Source organism: Somniosus microcephalus, unplaced genomic scaffold, assembly GCF_052327205.1.
Source record: "Somniosus microcephalus isolate GS21.2 unplaced genomic scaffold, FLI_Smic_1.0 unresolved_chr2, whole genome shotgun sequence".
Lineage (NCBI taxonomy): Eukaryota > Metazoa > Chordata > Chondrichthyes > Squaliformes > Somniosidae > Somniosus > Somniosus microcephalus.
In genome coordinates, this window is record NW_028225180.1 from 7,609,448 (window position 1) to 7,636,098 (window position 26,651).

Below are 26,651 nucleotides of genomic sequence, written 5' to 3' on the forward strand. Positions count from 1 at the left end.
TCTACAAGATGCACTGCAGCGACTCGCCAAGGATCCTTCGGCAGCACCTCCCAAACCCGCGATCTCTACCACCGAGAAGGACAAGGGCAGCAGGCGCATGGGAACACCACCACCTCCAAGTCACACACCATCCCGACTGAGAAGTATATCGCCGATCCTTCATTGTCACTGGGTCAGAATCCTGGAACTCCCTCCCGAACATCACTGTGGGAGTACCTTCACCACACGGACTGCAGCGGTTCAAGAAGGCAGCTCACCACCACCTTCTCAAGGGCAACTAGGGATGGGCAATAAATGCTGGCGTTGCCAGCGGCACCCAGGTCCCTTAAGCGAATAAAAAAAAAAAATCACGCGTCTCCGCGACAGGAAAAGGAGGGAAGGAGAAACGAAAGCTCTGGATACACCGCGTCCCCTCCACTCCACGAGCACTGCAACATCCCGGCTCCGAGGCGCATCGTAACAGCCCACCATCGGTACCCTCACCACCTCCCCCGCCAGCCCCGGGGAAACACAGCAAGGATACGTGACGGCGGTGTGCACCTTGGACAGCTCGTGCACGTGGTACAGCACATAGAGGAGGCCGAAGCCGAAGATCCCGATGATGTGGGTGGTCAGCGAGAGGAGGAAGAGGAAGAAGTAACGGTAGTTCCTCCGCCCAATGCAGTTGTTCACCCACGGGCAGTGATGATCAAACTCCTGGAAAGGACGTGGACACGGGAAGAGGGGTGGGGAGGAAAAAAAAGAGGAAACCAGTTAGAATCAAAAGCAAGGGTTTGGGGACGGGAGGGGATTTGGCCTCCTGCTGGAAGGCTCGAGCGAGGGCGATAAAATGAATGTCTGCCGACTGTCATGAATCTTATCATGACTCATGAAGTAACACTGGGCGGCCAGCTGGTGGCGCCGTCCACGGAGTATAAATACTCGGGCGTGGGCCCAGCTTGCTCAGGATGTTTCTGTAACCAGGAACTAGTGATGTACAGGAAACTCTTGATTTACCGGCACCTAAATAACCATAAAACTCTTAACCGGCAAAATTCAGGAGTAGGTTCAGGTAAGTTTTACTTCATATTAGTGGCAGTTCCTGGATCTGTGGCTGTGTAACCGGGGTTCCTGCACTTGTTGCTAAGCAACAGGGACGCTTGGTCTGTGGCCGGAGTTCCTGCACCTGTTGCTAAGCAACAGGGAAGCCTGGATTTGTTGCTGTGTACGGAGCTCTCGTACCTTTTAACTATACCTCTCTGTAATCCGGACTTTTTGATAAACTGGCACCACGCCGGTCCCGTCGGTGCCGGATAATAAAGAGTTTCCTGTAACTAAAAATCTCACGGTTTTGAAACAGTTGATTAAAGCCTTGTTTTATACTCAAACCAAGCACTCAGTCGTCTTTTTACATCACCTACATGTCGGTACGCAGACGCACACGTGTGTGTGTGTGTGTGTGTGTGTGTGTGTGTGTGTGTGTGTGTGTATACGCGGGAGCGTGATCGTGTCTGTCCGTGCACACGTGTGTGTACATTTGTGTGCGTGAGCATGTATATGCGCGAGCGTGCATGTCTGTGTGCGTGTACACGAATGTGCGTGCCGGCTATCTAGCCTGGTTAGCGAGGGGCTGCCACGTGGACGAGGTAGCGGGTCTGTAGCTCGTGTCCACGGAGCTGGTGCCGGCCGCGAGGAGAGGAGGCGGGTGGGAGACAGTGAAAAGAAGGCAGGCCAGCCGCCCGTACCTCCACACAGTTGTCGCAGACGCTGCAGTGCGAGCAGCGGGGCGGGCGGTAGAAGCGGCAGGTCGAGCACCACTTCATCCGGACCTGGATGCCTTTGATCTCCACGTTCTTGTACAGCGGAGCCCGGAAGTCGTCGTCCTTATCCTCATCTTCGTCGGCTGAGAGGGAGAGAGGGAGAGGGGGAAAACAGAAGGAGGTTGGTGCGAGTACAACAGGAAACAAGAGAGCAGGCCGGCAATCAAGGCCAGTCCAGTCCCCACTGCCTCACCGCGATCTGACCGCTGTACCTTCCCACCGCCTCTCTCTCTCCTCCGAGAAGACGCTCCTTAAAACCTATCTCTTTGACCAAGCTTATGGTCGCCTGTCCCTAATTTCGCTCGGTATCAAATTTTACATGGTATTACAGCACAGGAACAAGGCCATTCGGCCCAACTCCTCCACACCAGCCTCCTCCCACCCCTGCTGCATCTCGCCCCGTCAACTGGGGAATTGAGAAAGGGATGAAATCTCACAATCCAACTGTATTTTTCCCAATTCGCTCCTCCCCATAACAGAGAACTCAAGGGGCTTGGTAATACGGTGCCATTGAGAGTGTTAGGGCTGGGGGGGGGGGGGGGTTGGGGAGAGGTGATAATGTCAGGTTAAACGTGCGTCTGCCCACACTTCTGTCAACGTCAGTTCCCCGTGGGTTTGCCTACAGTGGGAGCAGCTGCCCCCAAGTCTCCCATCAGCTGTTGGCACTGTGACCAGCTACAGGGAGGGAGGGAGGGTGCGGGGAGCGGAGACTTCAATCAGCAGATCGCCCTCCACTCCAGTATCTGTGCTTTTGTTTATGTCTCTCTCTCTCTCTCGGAAGCAGCCATCAACAAGCTCCCTCAACTGATGTCACTAAAACAGATTCTCTGGTCGTGATCACATTGCTGGTTGTGCGAGCTTGCTGTGTGCAATTTGGCTGCCGCGTTTCCCTACGTTGCAACAGAACGAGGTCCAGCTCCCACTTGAAGGCGCACAGAGAATATATATAACACCCCCAAACTGATGCTATGTCTGTGCTGCTGTGTTCAGTGAGAAAAGGCCATTTTCTGACATTGCACACCTTGGTCAGATCACCCCTTGATCTTCTAAACTCAAGGGAATACAAAGCCTAGTCTGTGCAACCTGTCCTGCGGGATTTTCAAACCACCCCCGTCCAATTTCCAAGAGCTCACCGCTGGATAACTACCCCTGAAGACTTCGTTGGAAGCAGTTCTGTAATCTATTTTAACTTTAATCGATGCCCTTCCATTTAGATGTGCCGAGAACACACTCACAGGAACAGGAGGAGGCCATTCAGCCCCTCGAGCCTGTTACACAGGAACAGGAGGAGGCCATTCAGCCCCTCGAGCCTGTTACACAGGAACAGGAGGAGGCCATTCAGCCCCTCGAGCCTGTTACACAGGAACAGGAGGAGGCCATTCAGCCCCTCGAGCCTGTTACACAGGAACAGGAGGAGGTCATTCAGCCCCTCGAGCCTGTTACACAGGAACAGGAGGAGGCCATTCAGCCCCTCGAGCCTGTTACACAGGAACAGGAGGAGGTCATTCAGCCCCTCGAGCCTGTTACACAGGAACAGGAGGAGGCCATTCAGCCCCTCGAGCCTGTTACACAGGAACAGGAGGAGGCCATTCAGCCCCTCGAGCCTGTTACACTGGAACAGGAGGAGGCCATTCAGCCCCTCGAGCCTGTTAATTAGGAACAGGAGGAGGCCATTCAGCCCCTCGAGCCTGTTACACAGGAACAGGAGGAGGTCATTCAGCCCCTCGAGTCTGTTACACGGGAACAGGAGGAGGTCATTCAGCCCCTTGAGCCTGTTACATAGGAACAGGAGGAGGCCATTCAGCCCCTCGAGCCTGTTAATTAGGAACAAGAGGAGGCCATTCAGCCCCTCGAGCCTGTTACACAGGAACAGGAGGAGGCCATTCAGCCCCTCGAACCTGTTACACAGGAACAGGAGGAGGCCATTCAGCCCCTCGAGCCTGTTACACTGGAACAGGAGGAGGCCATTCAGCACCTCGAGCCTGTTAATTAGGAACAGGAGGAGGCCATTCAGCCCCTCGAGCCTGTTACACTGGAACAGGAGGAGGCCATTCAGCCCCTCGAGCCTGTTAATTAGGAACAGGAGGAGGCCATTCAGCCCCTCGAGCCTGTTACACAGGAACAGGAGGAGGCCATTCAGCCCCTCGAGTCTGTTAATTAGGAACAGGAGGAGGCCATTCAGCCCCTCGAGTCTGTTACACAGGAACAGGAGGAGGCCATTCAGCCCCTCGAGCCTGTTAATTAGGAACGAGAGGAGGCCATTCAGCCCCTGAAGCCTGTTCTGCCATTCAAACAGATCATGTCTGATCTGTACCTTAACTCCATCTACCCGCCTTGGTTTAATACCCTTGCCTAACAAAAATCTATCAATCTCAGTTATGAACTTTCCAATTGACACGCAGCCTTCACAGCATTTTGGAGCAAGTTCCAGATTTCCGTTAGCCCTTGGTGTGAAGAAGTGCTTCCTGACATCACCCCTGAACGGCCGGGCTCTAATTTTAAGGTTGTGCCCCTTGTTCTGGACTCCCCCCAACTGAGGAAGTAGTTTTTATCTATCTACCCTACCAAATCCTTTAATCATTTTAAACACCTCAGTTAGTTCACCCTTTAATCTTCTATAGTGGAGGAAACATCTGAAATAAAGACCGGGGATTTTATAAAGGGCTGTACACAAAGCTTCCTGAGTGTAGGCGGACTCGTGTTCCTTATTGTTTCCACCACTTAATTTACCAGTCTCGGTCCAGCAGTCTTTGGGTTCTGTTGCGTTCCGAGTGCTGTCGGGCTTTTCTTCACACACCCAGTCACTGCACCCCCGTCTCCCAACTTAGCTTGTCTACTTCCACCGTCGCCACTCCCCCCGTGATACTTGAAAGCATCAACTCTGTCAAGTGATCTCTTCTCTTCTGCCCTCTCCGCTTCCGCCCCTCCACCCCCCACCCACTCCCCTTTCTCTTCAGAAAGTCGCAGCAAAACAAACTGGGGTTTCCAGATGTGCACTACCCTTTGTGCGAAGAAGTGCTTCCTGACATTAGCCCCTGAACGGCCTGGCTCTTAAGGTTATGCCCCCTTGTTCTGGACTTGCCCCCACCAGAGGGAAATAGTTTTACTCCAACAACCGTATTGAATCGTTTAATCGTCTTAAAACACCCCATTTAGATCTTTAATCTTCAATATACCTCTATGCAACCTGTCCTCGGAATTTGACGCTTTTAGCCTCCGGTGGGTGGCTCCCCTGTCGGACAGAGAGCGCCCACAAAGGGAGAGCGGAGCCCGCTCGCGGGAGGGAGGGGGGGAAAGGTGGCACGAGTGCCGCGGAGACTCACCTCGGGGGAAGATGCCGGGATCCATGAACGTGGCCATGCTGAAGTTTGCCAGGACAAAGAGGAAGATGATCAGGTTGTAGACGGGGATGGCGGGCGAGAAGGCCTGGCTGAGCCATGGGCACCTGGGGGAGAGAGAGAGACACACAAAGGCGTTAGGGTCACGCCACAATAATCCCGTCACAAGCTTGCTTTCTTCAGTCTATGGTCACTGCTCCTCTGAACACTTGTCCCTTCAAAGAAAGAACTCCCATTTATACAGCACCTTTCATGACCTCAGGGTGGCCCACAACGTTTCACTCCCAATGACGTTTCTTAAGGTGTAATCACATCCCTTAAATGTCTCTGCTCTATAATCCCAGCTTCCCGAGTCTCTACATAACTGAAGTCCCTCATCCCTGGTACCATTCTGGTCAATCTCCCCTTAACCTTCTCTGGTCCAAGGAGAACAATCCCAGCTTCTCCAGTCTCTCCACGTAACTGAAGTCCCTCATCCCCGGTACCATTCTGGTCAATCTCCCCTTAACCTTCTCTGGTCCAAGGAGAACAATCCCAGCTTCTCCAGTCTCTCCACGTAACTGAAGTTATAAAAGATGTAATAGCAGAGCACTTGGAAAACAGTGACTGATCGGACAAAGTCAACATGGATTTACAAAAGGTAAATCGTGCTTGACTAATCTACTGGAAATTTTTGAGGATGTAACTGGTAGAATAGATAAGGGAGAACCAGTGGATGTGGTGTATTTGGACTTTCAGAAGGCTTTCGTTAAGGTCCCGCATAAGAGATTAGCGTGTAAAGTTAAAGCACATGGGATTGAGGGTAAGGTACTGACTTGGATAGAGAACTGGTTGGCAGACAGGAAGCAAAGAGTTGGAATAAACAGGTCTTTTTCCGAGTGGCAGGCAGTGACTAGTGGGGTACCGCAGGGATCGGTGCTAGGATCCCAGCTATTCACAATATATATTAATGATCTAGACGAGGAAACTAGATGTAATATCTCCAAGTTTGCAGACGACACAAAGCTGGGTGGGCGTGTGTGCTCTGAGGAGGATGCAGAGAAACTCCAGTATGATTTGGACAGGTTGGTGATCCTCTTTTTGTGAACCCATAAATTTAGACAAATAAAAACTGTAAATAAACTATAAAACTGTAAATAAACCAATAAAACTCCAAATAAACCTTAATAATCAAATTAAAATTTGGTTCTCCAGCCCAATTATGCACTCCAGTCCCCGCGGCGCCCACCGGTCACGAAAAACAGGTTGGTGATTGGGCAGATGCATGGTAAATGCAGTATAATGTGGATAAATGCGAGGTTATCCACTTTGCTGGCAAAAACAGGAAGGCAGATTATTATCTGAATGGCAATAGATTGGGAGAAGGGGAAGTACAACAAGACCTGGGTGTCCTTGTGCACCAGTCGCTGAAGGTAAGCATGCAGGTGCAGCAGGCGGTTAAGAAGGCAAATGGTATGTTGGCCTTTGTAGTGAGAGGGTTCGAGTACAGGAGCAAGGATGTCTTGCTGCAGTTGTACAGGGCCTTGGTGAGACCACACCTTGAGTATTGTATGCAGTTTTGGTCGCCTTATCCGAGGAAGGATGTTCTTGCCATGGAAGGAGTTCAGCGAAGATTCACCAGGCTAATACCAGGGATGGCAGGAATGACGTATGGGGAGAGATTGGGTCGATTGGGTTTGTACTCGTTGGAGTTCAGAAGAATGAGAGGGGATCTCATTGAACTTATAAAATTCTGACAGGACTGGACAGACTAGATGCAGGAAGGATGTTCCCGATGGCCGGGGAGTCCAGAACCAGGGGTCACAGTCTAAGGATTAGGGGTAAGCCATTTAGGACAGAGATGAGGAGGAATTTCTTCACCCGGAGACTGGTGAACCTGTGGAATTCTCTACCACAGGAGGCAGTTGAAGCCAATTCATTAAATATATTCAAGAAGGAGTTAGATATATTTCTTAAGGCTAAAGGGATCAAGGGGTATGGGGAGAAAGCAGGGACAGGGTACTGAATTTGGATGATCAGCCATGATCTCATTGAATGGCGGAACAGGCTCGAGGGGCCGAATGGCTGACTCCTGCTCCTATCTTCTATGTTTCTATGTCTCTCCACGTAACTGAAGTCCCGCATCCCTGGTACCATTCTGATGAATCTCCTCTGCACCCTCTCTAAGGCCTTGACATCCTTCCTCACGAGAGAAGACTCTGATTTCTACAGCGCCTTTCACAACCTCAGGTCATCTCAAAGCACTTTACAGCCACTGAAGAACTTTTGAAGTGCAGTCACTGTTGTAATGGAGGAAACGCGGCAGCCAATATGCGGACAGCCAGCTCCCACAACCAGCAATGTGCTAAATGGCCAGAATTTTTTAATTAAAAAAAAAGTGATGTTGGTTGAGGGATAATTATTGGGCCCAGGACACCGAGGAAAACGCCACCCCGCTGTTCTTCCAATAGTGGCCAGGGGAGCTTTTATATCCACCTGAGGAGGCAGACGGGGCCTCGAATTAAAGGCTCATCCAGAAAGACGGAACCTCCGACAGTGCAGCGCTCCCTCAGTACTGCCCCTCCGACAGTGCAATGCACCCTCAGTACTGCCCCTCCGACACTGCGGCGCTCCCTCAGTACTGCCCCTCGGACAGTACAGCGCTCCCTCAGTACTGCCCCTCCGACAATGCAGCACTCACTCAGGACTGCCCCTCCGACAGTGCAACGCTCCCTCAGTACTGCCCCTCCGACAGTGAAGCCCTCCCTCAGGACTGCCCCTCCGACAGTGCAACGCTCCCTCAGTACTGGCCCTCCGACAGTGCGGCGCTCCCTCAGTACTGCCCCTCCGACAGTGCAGCGCTCCCTCAGTACTGCCCCTCCGACAGTGCGGCGCTCCCTCAGTACTGCCCCTCCGACAGTGCAGCGCTCCCTCAGTACTGCCCCTCCGACAGTGCAGCGCTCCCTCAGTACTGCCCCTCCGACAGTGCAGCGCTCCCTCAGTATGGCCCCTCCAACAGTGCAGCGCTCCCTCAGTGCTGCCCCTCCGACAGTGCAGCGCTCCCTCAGTACTGACCCTCTGACAATAGGCCAAATGGCCTCCATCTGTGCTGTATCAGTCTATGATTCACTGGTGCCGCTCGATAGCAGTGTTGACGACTCCTTCCTTCACTTTTCTGGTGACTGGGTATAGGCTGATATGAGGGTCTAATCCCAATCCCAAACCCTATTATTTTTTTGGCAGACAGGAGATACTTGGGCAATGTTCCACATTGGGGTGGAGGGGAAGAGACAATGAAACGGACTCAGTTTGGGTGGGAGCAGGGCAGCCGACCTGCTCCGCCCGCTGTCTGAAACCATCACCGCCCCCTCAACCAGAGATTAAAACGGAGGCCAGACTCAACCTTCATTTGGTTTTGTGCAAGGTGAAATAGGCCAGATGCTGGGTAATGACGTCAGCGTTACTGCAGAGGGGCGAGCAAAGCCCTGGAGTACTGTGTTCAGTTCTGGGCACCGTGGAAGGATATACTGGCCTTGGAGGGAGAGCAGCGTAGGTTTCCCAGAATGATACCTGCACTCCAAGGGTTAAATTACAAGCAGCAATTACACAAGCTAGGATTGTATTCCCTGGAATTTAGAAGATTATGGGTGACTTGATTGAAGTTTTTAAATATTAAGGGGAACTGATAGGGTAGATACCTGGGATGGCAGGAATGACGTACGAGGAGAGATTGGGTCGATTGGGTTTATACCCGCTGGAGTTTAGAAGAATGAGAGGGGATCTCATTGAAACTTATAAAATTCTGACAGGACTGGACAGACTAGATGCTGGAAGGGTGTTCCCGATGGCGGGGGAGTCCAGAACCAGGGGTCACAGTGTAAGGATAAGGGGTAAGCCATTTAGGACAGAGATGAGGAGGAATTTCTTCACCCAGAGAGTGGTGAACCTGTGGAATTCTCTACCACAGAAGGCAGTTGTGGCCAATTCATTAAATATATTCAAGAAGGAGTTAGATATATTTCTTAAGGCTAAAGGGATCAAGGGATATGGGGAGAAGGCAGGGACAGGGTACTGAATTTGGATGATCAGCCATGATCTCATTAAATGGCGGAGCAGGCTCGAGGGGCCGAATGGCCGACTCCTGCTCCTATCTTCTATGTTTCTATAGAGAGAAACTATTTCTGCAGGTTGGGGATTCTAGGACTAGGGGACATAGTCTAAACGTTAGAGCCAGGCCTTTCAGGAGTGAAGTTAGGAAACACTGCTACATGCAAAGGGTGGTTAAAGTTTGGACCTCTCTTCCGCCAACGGCAGTCGATGCTGGATCAATTGTTAGTTTTAAATCCGAGATTGACAGGTTTCTGCTAACCAAAAGGTACAAGGGATATGGGGCAAAGGCGGGTGGACGGAGTTAGGTCACAGATCAGCCGCGATCTCATTGAATGGCGCAACAGACTCGAGGGGCTGAATGGCCTCCTGCTGCTCCAGTGTGCCTTCTGTGCCTAGGAGCAGCCCTTGCCCGAGGCAGGGGCAACAGCTTCCATGAGATTCCGCAAGCAGGGACGCTAGATCCCCTATGCTGAGCTGCTCGTTGGCCCCTGTGCATGGCATGTAAGGAGCCGCCAGTGATTCGACACACCGACAGGATCTGCTTTGTCCAAGGTGTGTCACGTTCAACCCATCCCTTGCAGCTGGAGGCTCCTTCACCCCAAGAGCGACACGGAAGCTGAAATCAGTCACCCCACCCCCTGGAAGAAAACTAACTCATTTCGGGGGGGGGGGGGGGGGGATCTGTATTGTCCAAGTATCTATGCACGGAAGCTTTCAGGGCAAAAGGCGGCCTTTCAGCCCATCGTGCCTGTGCCGGCTTTGTGAAAGACTCGAACCGATCAGCTCCACTCCCCCTGCTCTGCCCCCTTTGCCTTGTACAATTTTCCCCTTCGAGTATTTATACAAATCCCCTTTTAAAAGTTACTGTTGAATCTGCTTCCACGATTCTTTCTGGCAGCCATTCCAGAACATAACAACTCGCTGGGTTAAAAAACAATTCTCATCTTCCGGCTCCGATTCTTTTAGCCGAGGGTGTGAGGGGGTCAGGGGGAGCGGGAAATCATAACAGCGCCAGGTTCCGTGCTCATCCTATGTGCAAACACACACACAATGCAGTCAGGGTTCCTGAGAGGAGTCAGGATCGGCAACCCAGGCTACATTTATTTCCACTCTTCCGGGCGAGATGTTAAAACAAGGTGCCGTTTCCCTTCTCAGATGGACGTAAAAGATCCCATGGCTACTATTGGACGAAGAGCAGGGTTGGGGCGGGGGAGGGGCAGTTGGAGTTCTCCCCGGTGTCCTGGGGCCAATATTTATCCCTCAATCAACATCACTAAAAAACAGATGATCTGGTGAATATCTTGTTGCGGTTTGTGGGAGCTTGCTGTGCGCAATTTGGCTGCTGCATTTCCTGCATTACAGCAGTGACTACACTTCAAAAAAAGTACTTCATTGGCTGTGAAACGCTTTGCGACGTCCTGAAGTCAGGAAATGCGCTGAATAAATGCAAGTCTTCCTTTTCTTTCTCTCGTCAACACACAGCTGAGAACAACAGTACTGAGGGAGCGCCGCACTGTCAGAGGGGCAGTACTGAGGGAGCGCTGCACTGTCGGAGTGGCAGTACTGAGGGAGCGCCGCACTGTCGGAGGGGCAGTACTGAGGGAGCGCTGCACTGTCGGAGTGGCAGTACTGAGGGAGCGCCGCACTGTCGGAGTGGCAGTACTGAGGGAGCGCTGCACTGTCGGAGGGGCAGTACTGAGGGAGCGCTGCACTGTCGGAGGGGCAGTACTGAGGGAGCGCCGCACTGTCGGAGTGGCAGTACTGAGGGAGCGCCGCACTGTCGGAGTGGCAGTACTGAGGGAGCGCCGCACTGTCAGAGGGGCAGTACCGAGGGAGAGCTGCACTGTCGGAGGGGCAGTACTGAGGGAGCGCCGCACTGTCGGAGGGGCAGTACTGAGGGAGCGCTGCACTGTCGGAGGGGCAGTACTGAGGGAGCGCCGCACTGTCAGAGGGGCAGTACTGAGGGAGCGCCGCACTGTCGGAGGGGCAGTACTGAGGGAGCGCCGCACTGTCGGAGGGGCAGTACTGAGGGAGCGCCGCACTGTCGGAGGGACAGTACTGAGGGAGCGCCGCACTGTCGGAGGGACAGTACCGAGGGAGCGCTGCTCTATCGGAAGGGCAGTACTGAGATAGTGCAGCATTGTCGGAGATGCCGTCTTTCGGATGAGACATTAAACAGAGGACCCCGTCTGCCCCCTCAGATGGATCTGCACGTTTATCTCCTTTCTGTTTGGGGGTGCTTGCTGTGCACAAAATGGCTGCCACATTTCCCACGTTACACCAGTGATGACACTTTCAAAAGTACTTGACTAGTTGTGAAACACTTTGGGACTTCCTGATTCACCAGAGGATATAGTTTCTCCATATCCGTTCCATTGAATCCTATTAATATTTTAAAGCTCTTGGTCCGATCACCCGCTAAATTTTCTGAACTCAAAAGGAATGCAAGACAGGTTTTTGCAACCTGGCATAATTTAACCCTTTAAGCCCTGGCACCATTCTGGTGAATCTGCGCTGCAGCTCCGCCAAGGCCAATGTGTCCTCCCTCCGGTCCGGTGCGGTGCCCTGAACTGTGCGCAGTGCTCCAGTCGGGGTCTGACCAAAGCTCTGTACAACTGAAGCATCACTTCCTCCCCTTGGTATTCCCGGGTGTGTGTCAATATTTAGGATTAGGCTGGATAGCTTTTTGTTGGCCGGCGCGGACACGATGGGCCAAAATGGCCTCCATCCATGCTGTAGCTTTCTATTCTATGGGTCATTCCCGGGAGTGTGTCAGTATTTACAGGGGGATCATTCCTGGGAGTGTGTCACTATTTACAGGAAGATCATTCCCGGGAGTATGTCAATATTTACAGAAAGGTCATTCCCGGGAGTATGTCAATATTTAGTGGGTCATTCCTGGGAGTGTGTCAATATTTACAGTGGGTCATTCCCGGGAGTGTGTCAATATTTACAGTGGGTCATTCCCGGGAGTGTGTCAATATTTACAGTGGGTCATTCCCGGGAGTGTGTCAATATTTCCAGTGGGTCATTCCCGGGAGTGTGTCAATATTTACAGTGGGTCATTCCTGGGAGTGTGTCAATATTTACAGTGGGTCATTCCCGGGAGTGTGTCAATATTTACAGTGGGTCATTCCCGGGAGTGTCAATATTTACAGTGGGTCATTCCCGGGAGTGTGTCAATATTTACAGGAGGGTCATTCCCGGGAGTGTGTCAATATTTACAGCGGGTCATTCCCGGGAGTGTGTCAATATTTACAGTGGGTCATTCCCGGGAGTGTGTCAATATTTACAGTGGGTCATTCCCGGGAGTGTGTCAATATTTACAGTGGGTCATTCCCGGGAGTGTGTCAATATGTACAGGAAGGTCATTCCCGGGAGTGTGTCAATATTTACAGGGGGTCATTCCTGGGAGTGTGTCAATATTTACAGGAGGTCATTCCCGGGAGTGTGTCAATATTTACAGTGGGTCATTCCTGGGAGTGTGTCAATATTTACAGTGGGTCATTCCCGGGAGTGTGTCAATATTTACAGTGGGTCATTCCCGGGAGTGTGTCAATATTTACAGTGGGTCATTCCCGGGAGTGTGTCAATATTTACAGTGGGTCATTCCCGGGAGTGTGTCAATATTTACAGTGGGTCATTCCTGGGAGTGTGTCAATATTTACAGTGGGTCATTCCCGGGAGTGTGTCAATATTTACAGTGGGTCATTCCCGGGAGTGTGTCAATATTTACAGTGGCTCATTCCCGGGAGTGTGTCAATATTTACAGGGGGTCATTCCCGGGAGTGTGTCAATATTTACAGGAGGTCATTCCCGGGAGTGTCAATATTTACAGGGGGGTCATTCCCGGGAGTGTGTCAATATTTACAGGGGGGTCATTCCCGGGAGTGTGTCAATATTTACAGGGGGGTCATTCCCGGGAGTGTGTCACTATTTACAGTGGGTCATTCCCGGGAGTGTGTCAATATTTACAGTGGGTCATTCCCGGGAGTGTCAATATTTACAGTGCGTCATTCCCGGGAGTGTGTCAATATTTACAGTGGGTCATTCCCGGGAGTGTGTCAATATTTACAGTGCGTCATTCCCGGGAGTGCGTCAATATTTACAGTGGGTCATTCCCGGGAGTGTGTCATTCCCGGGAGTGTGTCAATATTTACAGGAGGGTCATTCCCGGGAGTGTGTCAATATTTACAGTGGGTCATTCCCGGGAGTGTGTCAATATTTACAGGGGGTCATTCCCGGGAGTGTGTCAATATTTACAGTGGGTCATTCCCGGGAGTGTGTCAATATTTACAGTGGGTCATTCCCGGGAGTGTGTCAATATTTACAGTGCGTCATTCCCGGGAGTGTGTCAATATTTACAGTGCGTCATTCCCGGGAGTGTCAATATTTACAGTGGGTCATTCCCGGGAGTGTGTCAATATTTACAGTGGGTCATTCCTGGGAGTGTGTCAATATTTACAGGAGGTCATTCCCGGGAGTGTGTCAATATTTACAGTGGGTCATTCCCGGGAGTGTGTCAATATTTACAGTGGGTCATTCCCGGGAGTGTGTCAATATTTACAGGAAGGTCATTCCCGGGAGTGTGTCAATATTTACAGGGGGTCATTCCTGGGAGTGTGTCAATATTTACAGGAGGTCATTCCCGGGAGTGTGTCAATATTTACAGTGGGTCATTCCTGGGAGTGTGTCAATATTTACAGTGGGTCATTCCCGGGAGTGTGTCAATATTTACAGTGGGTCATTCCCGGGAGTGTGTCAATATTTACAGTGGGTCATTCCCGGGAGTGTGTCAATATTTACAGTGGGTCATTCCCGGGAGTGTGTCAATATTTACAGTGGGTCATTCCTGGGAGTGTGTCAATATTTACAGTGGGTCATTCCCGGGAGTGTGTCAATATTTACAGTGGGTCATTCCCGGGAGTGTGTCAATATTTACAGTGGGTCATTCCCGGGAGTGTGTCAATAATTACAGTGGGTTCATTCCCGGGAGTGTGTCAATATTTACAGTGGGTCATTCCCGGGAGTGTGTCAATATTTACAGTGGGTTCATTCCCGGGAGTGTGTCAATATTTACAGTGGGTCATTCCTGGGAGTGTGTCAATATTTACAGTGGGTCATTCCCGGGAGTGCGTCAATATTTACAGTGGGTTCATTCCCGGGAGTGTGTCAATATTTACAGTGGGTCATTCCCGGGAGTGTGTCAATATTTACAGTGGGTCATTCCCGGGAGTGTGTCAATATTTACAGGGGGTCATTCCCGGGAGTGTGTCAATATTTACAGGGGGTCATTCCCGGGAGTGTGTCAATATTTACAGTGGGTCATTCCTGGGAGTGTGTCAATATTTACAGTGGGTCATTCCCGGGAGTGTGTCAATATTTACAGTGGGTCATTCCCGGGAGTGTGTCAATATTTACAGTGGGTCATTCCCGGGAGTGTGTCAATATTTACAGTGGGTCATTCCTGGGAGTGTGTCAATATTTACAGTGGGTCATTCCCGGGAGTGTGTCAATATTTACAGTGGGTCATTCCCGGGAGTGTGTCAATATTTACAGGGGGGTCATTCCCGGGAGTGTGTCAATATTTACAGGGGGGTCATTCCCGGGAGTGTGTCAATATTTACAGGGGGGTCATTCCCGGGAGTGTGTCACTATTTACAGTGGGTCATTCCCGGGAGTGTGTCAATATTTACAGTGGGTCATTCCCGGGAGTGTGTCAATATTTACAGTGGGTCATTCCCGGGAGTGTGTCAATATTTACAGTGGGTCATTCCCGGGAGTGTGTCAATATTTACAGGAGGTCATTCCCGGGAGTGTGTCAATATTTACAGGGGGGTCATTCCCGGGAGTGTGTCAATATTTACAGGGGGGTCATTCCCGGGAGTGTGTCAATATTTACAGGGGGGTCATTCCCGGGAGTGTGTCAATATTTACAGGGGGGTCATTCCCGGGAGTGTGTCAATATTTACAGTGGGTCATTCCCGGGAGTATGTCAATATTTACAGGAGGGTCATTCCCGGGAGTGTGTCAATATTTACAGGGGGGTCATTCCCGGGAGTGCGTCAATATTTACAGTGGGTCATTCCCGGGAGTGTGTCAATATTTACAGGAGGGTCATTCCCGGGAGTGTGTCAATATTTACAGTGGGTCATTCCCGGGAGTGTGTCAATATTTACAGGGGGTCATTCCCGGGAGTGTGTCAATATTTACAGTGGGTCATTCCCGGGAGTGTGTCAATATTTACAGTGGGTCATTCCCGGGAGTGTGTCAATATTTACAGTGCGTCATTCCCGGGAGTGTGTCAATATTTACAGTGCGTCATTCCCGGGAGTGTCAATATTTACAGTGGGTCATTCCCGGGAGTGTGTCAATATTTACAGTGGGTCATTCCTGGGAGTGTGTCAATATTTACAGGAGGTCATTCCCGGGAGTGTGTCAATATTTACAGTGGGTCATTCCCGGGAGTGTGTCAATATTTACAGTGGGTCATTCCCGAGAGTGTGTCAATATTTACAGGAAGGTCATTCCCGGGAGTGTGTCAATATTTACAGGGGGTCATTCCTGGGAGTGTGTCAATATTTACAGGAGGTCATTCCCGGGAGTGTGTCAATATTTACAGTGGGTCATTCCTGGGAGTGTGTCAATATTTACAGTGGGTCATTCCCGGGAGTGCGTCAATATTTACAGTGGGTTCATTCCCGGGAGTGTGTCAATATTTACAGTGGGTCATTCCCGGGAGTGTGTCAATATTTACAGTGGGTCATTCCCGGGAGTGTGTCAATATTTACAGGGGGTCATTCCCGGGAGTGTGTCAATATTTACAGTGGGTCATTCCTGGGAGTGTGTCAATATTTACAGGGGGTCATTCCCGGGAGTGTGTCAATATTTACAGTGGGTCATTCCTGGGAGTGTGTCAATATTTACAGTGGGTCATTCCCGGGAGTGTGTCAATATTTACAGTGGGTCATTCCCGGGAGTGTGTCAATATTTACAGTGGGTCATTCCCGGGAGTGTCAATATTTACAGTGGGTCATTCCCGGGAGTGTGTCAATATTTACAGTGGGTCATTCCTGGGAGTGTGTCAATATTTACAGGAGGTCATTCCCGGGAGTGTGTCAATATTTACAGTGGGTCATTCCCGGGAGTGTGTCAATATTTACAGTGGGTCATTCCCGGGAGTGTGTCAATATTTACAGGAAGGTCATTCCCGGGAGTGTGTCAATATTTACAGGGGGTCATTCCTGGGAGTGTGTCAATATTTACAGGAGGTCATTCCCGGGAGTGTGTCAATATTTACAGTGGGTCATTCCTGGGAGTGTGTCAATATTTACAGTGGGTCATTCCCGGGAGTGTGTCAATATTTACAGTGGGTCATTCCCGGGAGTGTGTCAATATTTACAGTGGGTCATTCCCGGGAGTGTGTCAATATTTACAGTGGGTCATTCCCGGGAGTGTGTCAATATTTACAGTGGGTCATTCCTGGAAGTGTGTCAATATTTACAGTGGGTCATTCCCGGGAGTGTGTCAATATTTACAGTGGGTCATTCCCGGGAGTGTGTCAATATTTACAGTGGGTCATTCCCGGGAGTGTGTCAATATTTACAGTGGGTTCATTCCCGGGAGTGTGTCAATATTTACAGTGGGTCATTCCTGGGAGTGTGTCAATATTTACAGTGGGTCATTCCCGGGAGTGCGTCAATATTTACAGTGGGTTCATTCCCGGGAGTGTGTCAATATTTACAGTGGGTCATTCCCGGGAGTGTGTCAATATTTACAGTGGGTCATTCCCGGGAGTGTGTCAATATTTACAGGGGGTCATTCCCGGGAGTGTGTCAATATTTACAGGGGGTCATTCCCGGGAGTGTGTCAATATTTACAGTGGGTCATTCCTGGGAGTGTGTCAATATTTACAGTGGGTCATTCCCGGGAGTGTGTCAATATTTACAGTGGGTCATTCCCGGGAGTGTGTCAATATTTACAGTGGGTCATTCCCGGGAGTGTGTCAATATTTACAGGGGGGTCATTCCCGGGAGTGTGTCAATATTTACAGGGGGGTCATTCCCGGGAGTGTGTCAATATTTACAGGGGGGTCATTCCCGGGAGTGTGTCACTATTTACAGTGGGTCATTCCCGGGAGTGTGTCAATATTTACAGTTGGTCATTCCCGGGAGTGTGTCAATATTTACAGTGGGTCATTCCCGGGAGTGTGTCAATATTTACAGGAGGTCATTCCCGGGAGTGTGTCAATATTTACAGTGGGTCATTCCCGGGAGTGTGTCAATATTTACAGTGGGTCATTCCTGGGAGTGTGTCAATATTTACAGGAGGTCATTCCCGGGAGTGTGTCAATATTTACAGTGGGTCATTCCCGGGAGTGTGTCAATATTTACAGTGGGTCATTCCCGGGAGTGTGTCAATATTTACAGGAAGGTCATTCCCGGGAGTGTGTCAATATTTACAGGGGGTCATTCCTGGGAGTGTGTCAATATTTACAGGAGGTCATTCCCGGGAGTGTGTCAATATTTACAGTGGGTCATTCCTGGGAGTGTGTCAATATTTACAGTGGGTCATTCCCGGGAGTGTGTCAATATTTACAGTGGGTCATTCCCGGGAGTGTGTCAATATTTACAGTGGGTCATTCCCGGGAGTGTGTCAATATTTACAGTGGGTCATTCCCGGGAGTGTGTCAATATTTACAGTGGGTCATTCCTGGGAGTGTGTCAATATTTACAGTGGGTCATTCCCGGGAGTGTGTCAATATTTACAGTGGGTCATTCCCGGGAGTGTGTCAATATTTACAGTGGGTCATTCCCGGGAGTGTGTCAATAATTACAGTGGGTTCATTCCCGGGAGTGTGTCAATATTTACAGTGGGTCATTCCCGGGAGTGTGTCAATATTTACAGTGGGTTCATTCCCGGGAGTGTGTCAATATTTACAGTGGGTCATTCCTGGGAGTGTGTCAATATTTACAGTGGGTCATTCCCGGGAGTGCGTCAATATTTACAGTGGGTTCATTCCCGGGAGTGTGTCAATATTTACAGTGGGTCATTCCCGGGAGTGTGTCAATATTTACAGTGGGTCATTCCCGGGAGTGTGTCAATATTTACAGGGGGTCATTCCCGGGAGTGTGTCAATATTTACAGGGGGTCATTCCCGGGAGTGTGTCAATATTTACAGTGGGTCATTCCTGGGAGTGTGTCAATATTTACAGTGGGTCATTCCCGGGAGTGTGTCAATATTTACAGTGGGTCATTCCCGGGAGTGTGTCAATATTTACAGTGGGTCATTCCCGGGAGTGTGTCAATATTTACAGTGGGTCATTCCTGGGAGTGTGTCAATATTTACAGTGGGTCATTCCCGGGAGTGTGTCAATATTTACAGTGGGTCATTCCCGGGAGTGTGTCAATATTTACAGGGGGGTCATTCCCGGGAGTGTGTCAATATTTACAGGGGGGTCATTCCCGGGAGTGTGTCAATATTTACAGGGGGGTCATTCCCGGGAGTGTGTCACTATTTACAGTGGGTCATTCCCGGGAGTGTGTCAATATTTACAGTGGGTCATTCCCGGGAGTGTGTCAATATTTACAGTGGGTCATTCCCGGGAGTGTGTCAATATTTACAGTGGGTCATTCCCGGGAGTGTGTCAATATTTACAGGAGGTCATTCCCGGGAGTGTGTCAATATTTACAGGGGGGTCATTCCCGGGAGTGTGTCAATATTTACAGGGGGGTCATTCCCGGGAGTGTGTCAATATTTACAGGGGGGTCATTCCCGGGAGTGTGTCAATATTTACAGGGGGGTCATTCCCGGGAGTGTGTCACTATTTACAGTGGGTCATTCCCGGGAGTGTGTCAATATTTACAGGGGGGTCATTCCCGGGAGTGTGTCAATATTTACAGTGGGTCATTCCCGGGAGTATGTCAATATTTACAGGAGGGTCATTCCCGGGAGTGTGTCAATATTTACAGTGGGTCATTCCCGGGAGTGTGTCAATATTTACAGTGGGTCATTCCTGGGAGTGTGTCAATATTTACAGGAAGGTCATTCCTGGGAGTGTGTCAATATTTACAGTGGGTCATTCCTGGGAGTGTGTCAATATTTACAGGAGGTCATTCCCGGGAGTGTGTCAATATTTACAGTGGGTCATTCCCGGGAGTGTGTCAATATTTACAGTGGGTCATTCCCGGGAGTGTGTCAATATTTACAGTGGGTCATTCCCGGGAGTGTGTCAATATTTACAGTGGGTCATTCCCGGGAGTGTGTCAATATTTACAGTGGGTCATTCCTGGGAGTGTGTCAATATTTACAGTGGGTCATTCCCGGGAGTGTGTCAATATTTACAGTGGGTCATTCCCGGGAGTGTGTCAATATTTACAGTGGGTCATTCCCGGGAGTGTGTCAATATTTACAGTGGGTCATTCCTGGGAGTGTGTCAATATTTACAGTGGGTCATTCCCGGGAGTGTGTCAATATTTACAGTGGGTCATTCCTGGGAGTGTGTCAATATTTACAGTGGGTCATTCCCGGGAGTGTGTCAATATTTACAGTGGGTCATTCCCGGGAGTGTGTCAATATTTACAGTGGGTCATTCCCGGGAGTGTGTCAATATTTACAGTGGGTCATTCCTGGGAGTGTGTCAATATTTACAGTGGGTCATTCCCGGGAGTGTGTCAATATTTACAGTGGGTCATTCCCGGGAGTGTGTCAATATTTACAGTGGGTCATTCCCGGGAGTGTGTCAATATTTACAGGAAGGTCATTCCCGGGAGTGTGTCAATATTTACAGGGGGTCATTCCTGGGAGTGTGTCAATATTTACAGGAGGTCATTCCCGGGAGTGTGTCAATATTTACAGTGGGTCATTCCCGGGAGTGTGTCAATATTTACAGTGGGTCATTCCTGGGAGTGTGTCAATATTTACAGTGGGTCATTCCCGGGAGTGTGTCAATATTTACAGTGGGTCATTCCCGGGAGTGTGTCAATATTTACAGTGGGTCATTCCCGGGAGTGTGTCAATAATTACAGTGGGTTCATTCCCGGGAGTGTGTCAATATTTACAGTGGGTCATTCCCGGGAGTGTGTCAATATTTACAGTGGGTTCATTCCCGGGAGTGTGTCAATATTTACAGTGGGTCATTCCTGGGAGTGTGTCAATATTTACAGTGGGTCATTCCCGGGAGTGCGTCAATATTTACAGTGGGTTCATTCCCGGGAGTGTGTCAATATTTACAGTGGGTCATTCCCGGGAGTGTGTCAATATTTACAGTGGGTCATTCCCGGGAGTGTGTCAATATTTACAGTGGGTCATTCCCGGGAGTGTGTCAATATTTACAGTGGGTCATTCCCGGGAGTGTGTCAATATTTACAGTGGGTCATTCCTGGGAGTGTGTCAATATTTACAGTGGGTCATTCCCGGGAGTGTGTCAATATTTACAGTGGGTCATTCCCGGGAGTGAGTCAATATTTACAGTGGGTCATTCCTGGGAGTGTGTCAATATTTACAGTGGGTCATTCCTGGGAGTGTGTTAATATTTACAGGAATATAGAGAAGGGAGGAGGCAGTTGAGCCCCTTGCGCCTGTTCCCCATTCAATCAGATCAGTGCTGGTCTGGATCCTAACTCAATCCATCCACCTTGTCTCCATAACTTTTTATACCCTTGTCTCGCAAAATTCTTTTCGATCTCAGGTTTGATAAATTAATAATTGAGCGAGCATTTACTGCTTCTTGCGGGAGGGTTCCACACTTCCACCACCCTTTGCAGTGAGCAAGAAGTGCTTCCTCACTGCTCTCCTGGGTGGCCTGGCTCTGATTTTAAGGTTATGCCCTCCCTTGTCTTAGACTGCCCCCACCAGCGGAAAAAAACGTTTCCATCAATTCCTTTCAAAATCCGAAAAACCTCAAGCAAATGACCACTTAACCTTCTATATTCTAGGGAACACCAGCCCAGTTGATGTCCCCTCTCCTCACAATCTAACCCTTGGAGCCCTGGTAACATTCTGGTGAATCTGTGCTGCACTCCTTCCAAGGCCAATGTACCATTCTACGGTGCGGTGCCCAGAACTGCACACAGTCCTCCAGATGTGGTCTAACCAGGGCTTTGTATAGTTGGAGCAAAACTTCCTCCCCTTTATATTCTAGCCCTCTCGTTATAAAGGCCAACGTTCCATTAGGCTTTCTGATTAATTTTTTTGTACCTGACTACTACATTTTAGTGCTCGGTGTACATGGACCCCTAAAGCTCTCCGGACCTCCGCTATTCCTAGCTTTTCATCCTTCACAAAATTCTCAGATCAATCCTTTTTAGGTCCAAAACGGATGACAGTATCTACAAGAATCAGCTTTCTAGTGTGCCCCGGCCTAAAGTAGAGGTATCCCTCGTTCAGCACGTCGGAGGCCCCAGGGAAAGCAGGCACAGGAGGAGGCTAGCGGTGGGGATTGGGAACATTATGGGGGCAGGGTCGAGGGAGCTTTGCACTGGGTGCTGGAAATGGGAAGCGTTCCATCGCCCCAGCAGTAACACCGCTCGACTGGAGGAGCACCGAGATTAATTCAACATTTCAAAGTGCTCCCAACTGCACCAACACCAGTGCCAGGCCTGCACTGTCGGAGGGGCAGTACCGAGGGAGCGCTGCACTGTCGGAGGGGCAGTACCGAGGGAGCGCTGCACTGTCGGAGGGGGAGTACCGAGGGAGCGTTGCACTGTCGGAAGGGCAGTACCGAGGGAGCGCCGCACTGTCGGAGGGGCAGTACCGAGGGAGCGCCGCACTGTCGGAGGGGCAGTACCGAGGGAGCGGTGAACTGTCGGAGGGGCAGTACCGAGGGAGCGCCGCACTGTCGGAGGGGCAGTACCGAGGGAGCGCCGCACTGTCGGAGGGGCAGTACCGAGGGAGCGCCGCACTGTCGGAGGGGCAGTACCGAGGGAGCGCCGCACTGTCGGAGGGGCAGTACCGAGGGAGCGCTGCACTGTCGGAGGGGCAGTACCGAGGGAGCGCTGCACTGTCGGAGGGGCAGTACCGAGGGAGCGCTGCACTGTCGGGGGGGGGGGGGGGGGCAGTACTGAGGGAGTGCTGCACTGTCCGAGGGGCAGTACTGAGGGAGTGCTGCACTGTCCGAGGGGCAGTACTGAGGGAGTGCTGCACTGTCCGAGGGGCGGTACTGAGGGAGTGCTGCACTGTCGGAGGGGCAGTACTGAGGGAGCGCTGCACTGTCGGAGGGGCAGTACTGAGGGAGCGCTGCACTGTCGGAGGGGCAGTACTGAGGGAGCACTGCACTGTTGGAGGGGTAGTACCGAGGGAGCGCTGCACTGTCGGCAGGGCAGTACCGAGGGAGCGCTGCACTGTTGGAGGTGCCGTCTTTCAGATAGGAATTTAAACCGAGGCCCCATCTACTCTCTCGGGTATACGTAATAGATCCCGTGACACTATTTCGAAGAAGAGTAGGGGAGTTCTTCCCCAGTGTCGTAGCCAATACTTATTCCTGAATCAACATTACTAAAGAGACAGATGATCTGGGCATTATCACATTGCTGTTTGTGGGAGCTTGCTGTGCACATATTGGCTGCCACGGTTCCTACATCACAACAGCGACTACAATTCAAAAAAATACTTTTTTGTATTCCAGTGGACATGAAAGGCGCTATATAAATGCAAGTCTTTCTTTCTTTCTCCTTCACTTTATTATATAACAAGGGGCCATCAATACAAGAGAGTCACTAATAAATCCAATAGGGAGTTCAGGAGAGATTTCTTTCCCCAGAGGGGAGTGAGAATGTGGAACTCGCTACCACAGGAGTGGTCGATGCAAACAGCACAGATGCATTTCGGGGAAACGAGTTAAGAACATTAGGGAGAAAGGAACAGAAGCTTGGAGGGAGCTTCTCTGTGGATCGCTACCCAACCTGGTCGTGCTGAATGGGGCAATGTACAGAAGGAGTGTTACAATGGCACACAGCGAGCCATACCCCGGCAATCCAGCGTCTAAAGCACGAGGCTCTGCCTCGATTTACATGCAGCCTTCTTTCTTGTTGCCTTCTCCTGTTTGAGTTCTGTGGGCTGAAGAGTTTTGGCAATAGCTGTCTTAGTGCAACTGCCTCACTTGCGGATAAATCCCAAATCAGAACACCAGAATCCGTTGGCATCAGTACCGCAAGATAAATGCAAATTAACAGGCACGTGGATTTAAACTTTATATCTGGCCTGCGAAGCTCTATGTTGTACCTGCCCCGGGAGCGCTCGATGCTGACACTGGGTATAAAGTGGGGACACACTGTCAGGGTAATGTAGAGGGAGCTCTACACTGTATCTAGCATGTGCTGTACCTGCCCTGGGAGCGCTCGATGCTGACACTGGGTATAAAGTGGGGGACACACTGTCAGGGTAATGTAGAGGGAGCTCTACACTGTATCTAACCCGTGCTGTACCTGCCCTGGGAGTGCTCGATGCTGACACTGGGTATAAAGTGTGGGACACACTGTCAGTGTAATGTAGAGGGAGCTCTACACTGTATCTAACCTGTGCTGTACCTGCCCTGGGAGTGCTCGATGCTGACACTGGGTATAAAGTGGGGACACACTGTCAGGGTAATGTAGAGGGAGCTCTACACTGTATCTAACCCGTGCTGTACCTGCCCTGGGAGCGCTCGATGCTGACACTGGGTATAAAGTGGGGGACACACTGTCAGGGTAATGTAGAGGGAGCTCTACGCTGTATCTAACCCGTGCTGTACCTGCCCTGGGAGCGCTCGATGGTGCAGTACGGGGCAGTTTTACTCGGCACCTAACCCAGATGCTGACACTGGGCGCTGAAAATCGGAATCTAGCAGCAGCACTAAATTCAGTTAATTTGAAATTAAAAGCAGGGAGCTCCTTGGCGTTGTGAACAGTTCCTATTTGTGAGCACAACACGAGCCTTGAAACCAAAAGCAAATCAGACACCTCGCAGAACAAAACAGGAAATGACTGAACAGCGACAAAGCTTCACCTACAGGTCAGGCTCCATCACAAGACAAGGAAACTAGCTGAAAGCCTTCCGATAAAAGGCAGCCACCAGTTTCATGAACACACGCCCAAAAGCTCAACACAAGTTAAGTTGATCGCGTGACTGCAACAATATCTGCCTCGTAACACTCGGAATCGAAGCTCTGTAATGCTGCGCGGTTCCTCGGACGCAATCACTGCTCCCCTACCCAGAATTCATACATTTGCCACCAGGAACCCAGCCTGCTTACTAACCCTCCCAAGTGCAGGGCACCCAGGTCTATTCAGAGTCATACAGCACAGGAGGAGGCCATACAGTCGACTGTGCCGCTGAATCCCACCCCCAACCCCTGCTCTTTCCCCATAGCCCTGTAAATCGGTCCTTTTCAAGCACTAATCCAATTAGCTGTTTGAAAGTCACAATTGAATCCCCTTTCAGGCAGCGCATTCCAGATCACAACAACTTGCTAAGACTTGAGCCCATAATCCAGGGTGACACTCCCAGCGCCAGTACTGAGGGAGCGCTGCACTGTCAGAGGGGCAGTACTGAGGGAGCGCCGCACTGTCAGAGGGGCAGTACTGAGGGAGCGCTGCACTGTCGGAGGGGCAGTACTGAGGGAGCGCCGCACTGTCGGAGGGGCAGTACCGAGGGAGTGCGGCACTGTCGGAGGGGCAGCACTGAGGGAGTGCGGCACTGTCGGAGGGGCAGTACCGAGGGAGTGCGGCACTGTCGGAGGGGCAGTACTGAGGGAGTGCTGCACTGTCGGAGGGGCAGTACTGAGGGAGCGCTGCACTGTCGGAGGGGCAGTACAGAGGGAGCGCCGCACTGTCAGAGGGGCAGTACTGAGGGAGCGCTGCACTGTCGGAGGGGCAGTACTGAGGGAGCGCCGCACTGTCGGAGGGGCAGTACCGAGGGAGTGCGGCACTGTCGGAGGGGCAGCACTGAGGGAGTGCGGCACTGTCGGAGGGGCAGTACCGAGGGAGTGCGGCACTGTCGGAGGGGCAGTACTGAGGGAGAGCTGCAGTACTGAGGGAGAGCTGCACTGTCGGAGGGGCAGTACCGAGGGAGCGCGGCACTGTCGGAGGGGCAGTACGGAGGGAGCGCTGTACTGTCGGAGGGGCAGTACCGAGGGAGCGCTGCACTGTCGGAGGGGCAGTACCGAGGGAGAGCTGCACTGTCGGAGGGGCAGTACCGAGGGAGTGCGGCACTGTCGGAGGGGCAGCACCGAGGGAGCGCGGCACTGTCGGAGGGGCAGTACGGAGGGAGCGCTGTACTGTCGGAGGGGCAGTACCGAGGGAGCGCTGCACGGTCGGAGGGGCAGTACCGAGGGAGAGTTGCACTGTCGGAGGGGCAATACCGAGGGAGAGTTGCACTGTCGGAGGGGCAGTACTGAGGGAGTGCCGCACTGTCGGAGGGGCAGCACTGAGGGAGTGCGGCACTGTCTGAGGGGCAGCACTGAGGGAGAGCTGCACTGTCGGAGGGGCAGTACTGAGGGAGTGCCGCACTGTCGGAGGGGCAGTACTGAGGGAGCGCCGCACTGTCGGAGGGGCAGTACTGAGGGAGGGCCGCACTGTCGGAGGGGCAGTACTGAGGGAGTGCCGCACTGTCGGAGGGGCAGTACTGAGGGAGTGCCGCACTGTCGGAGGGCAGTACTGAAGGAGAGCTACACTGTCAGAGGGGCAGTACTGAGGGAGTGCTGCATCGTCGGAGGGTATGTACTGAGGGAGTGCTGCATTGTTGGTGGTGCCGCTTTTCTGATGAAATGTTCAACCAAGGCCGTGTCTGCCCTCTCGGACGGATAAGAGGTCCCATAGCCACTTTTAAGAGAGGAGCAGTGGGTGTGGAGGTGGGGGGGGCGGAGGGGAGAGAGAGAGAAAAAGTTCTCTGCAGAATCCTGGGCCCAATATTAATCCCTCAGGCAACATCACTGAAAAAAATGATCTGGTCATGATGACATTGCAGACTGTGGGTGCTTGCTGTGTTCAATTTGGTTGCCACGTTTCATATATTACAACAGTGACTTCAGAAGTACTTAATTGGTTGTAGAGCGCTTTGAGATATTGTGATGTTGTGAAAGGCGCTACACAGATCAGCCTTGATCTCATCGAATGGCGGAACCAGCTCGAGGGGCTGAAGGGCCTCCTCCTGTTGTTATATAAATACAAGTTCTTTCCTTTCACTAAAAAAATACTGGACAGCCTTTCCTCTCCAGATTTCTCCAACGTCAGCCAGCAATGAATCAATAAATCTGTCGACAATAGTGACGTAACAGGGCGGTGAGGAATGATCGGAGCTGATAGCAGCCAGACTGTGCAGGGCAGGGAGAGAAACAGAGCAAGGAGCTGGAAAAACCGGCTTCCCCCCCCCCCACCCCCACAACACGGCACGGCAGCATTGCTCTCACCCGTTACAACTTGTCCCAATGCCTTCCACATGACACAAACA

The 26,651-nt window shown here is 51.3% G+C and overlaps 1 protein-coding gene across 4 annotated transcripts in view; it reads right to left on the reverse strand.

Moving 5' to 3' along the window:
* LOC147092065 (palmitoyltransferase ZDHHC5-like) overlaps positions 1-26,651 on the reverse strand; it is a 98,517-nt gene that overhangs the window by 17,678 nt on the left and 54,188 nt on the right. For all 4 annotated transcript variants that reach the window (XM_085975804.1, XM_085975806.1, XM_085975805.1 and 1 more), the window contains 3 exons: positions 5,123-5,244; positions 1,725-1,882; positions 524-696 (listed from right to left, as the gene is read on the reverse strand). In XM_085975804.1, the coding sequence (XP_085831930.1) occupies positions 524-696; positions 1,725-1,882; positions 5,123-5,244 (453 nt within the window). The remainder of the gene's footprint in view (positions 1-523; positions 697-1,724; positions 1,883-5,122; positions 5,245-26,651) is intronic.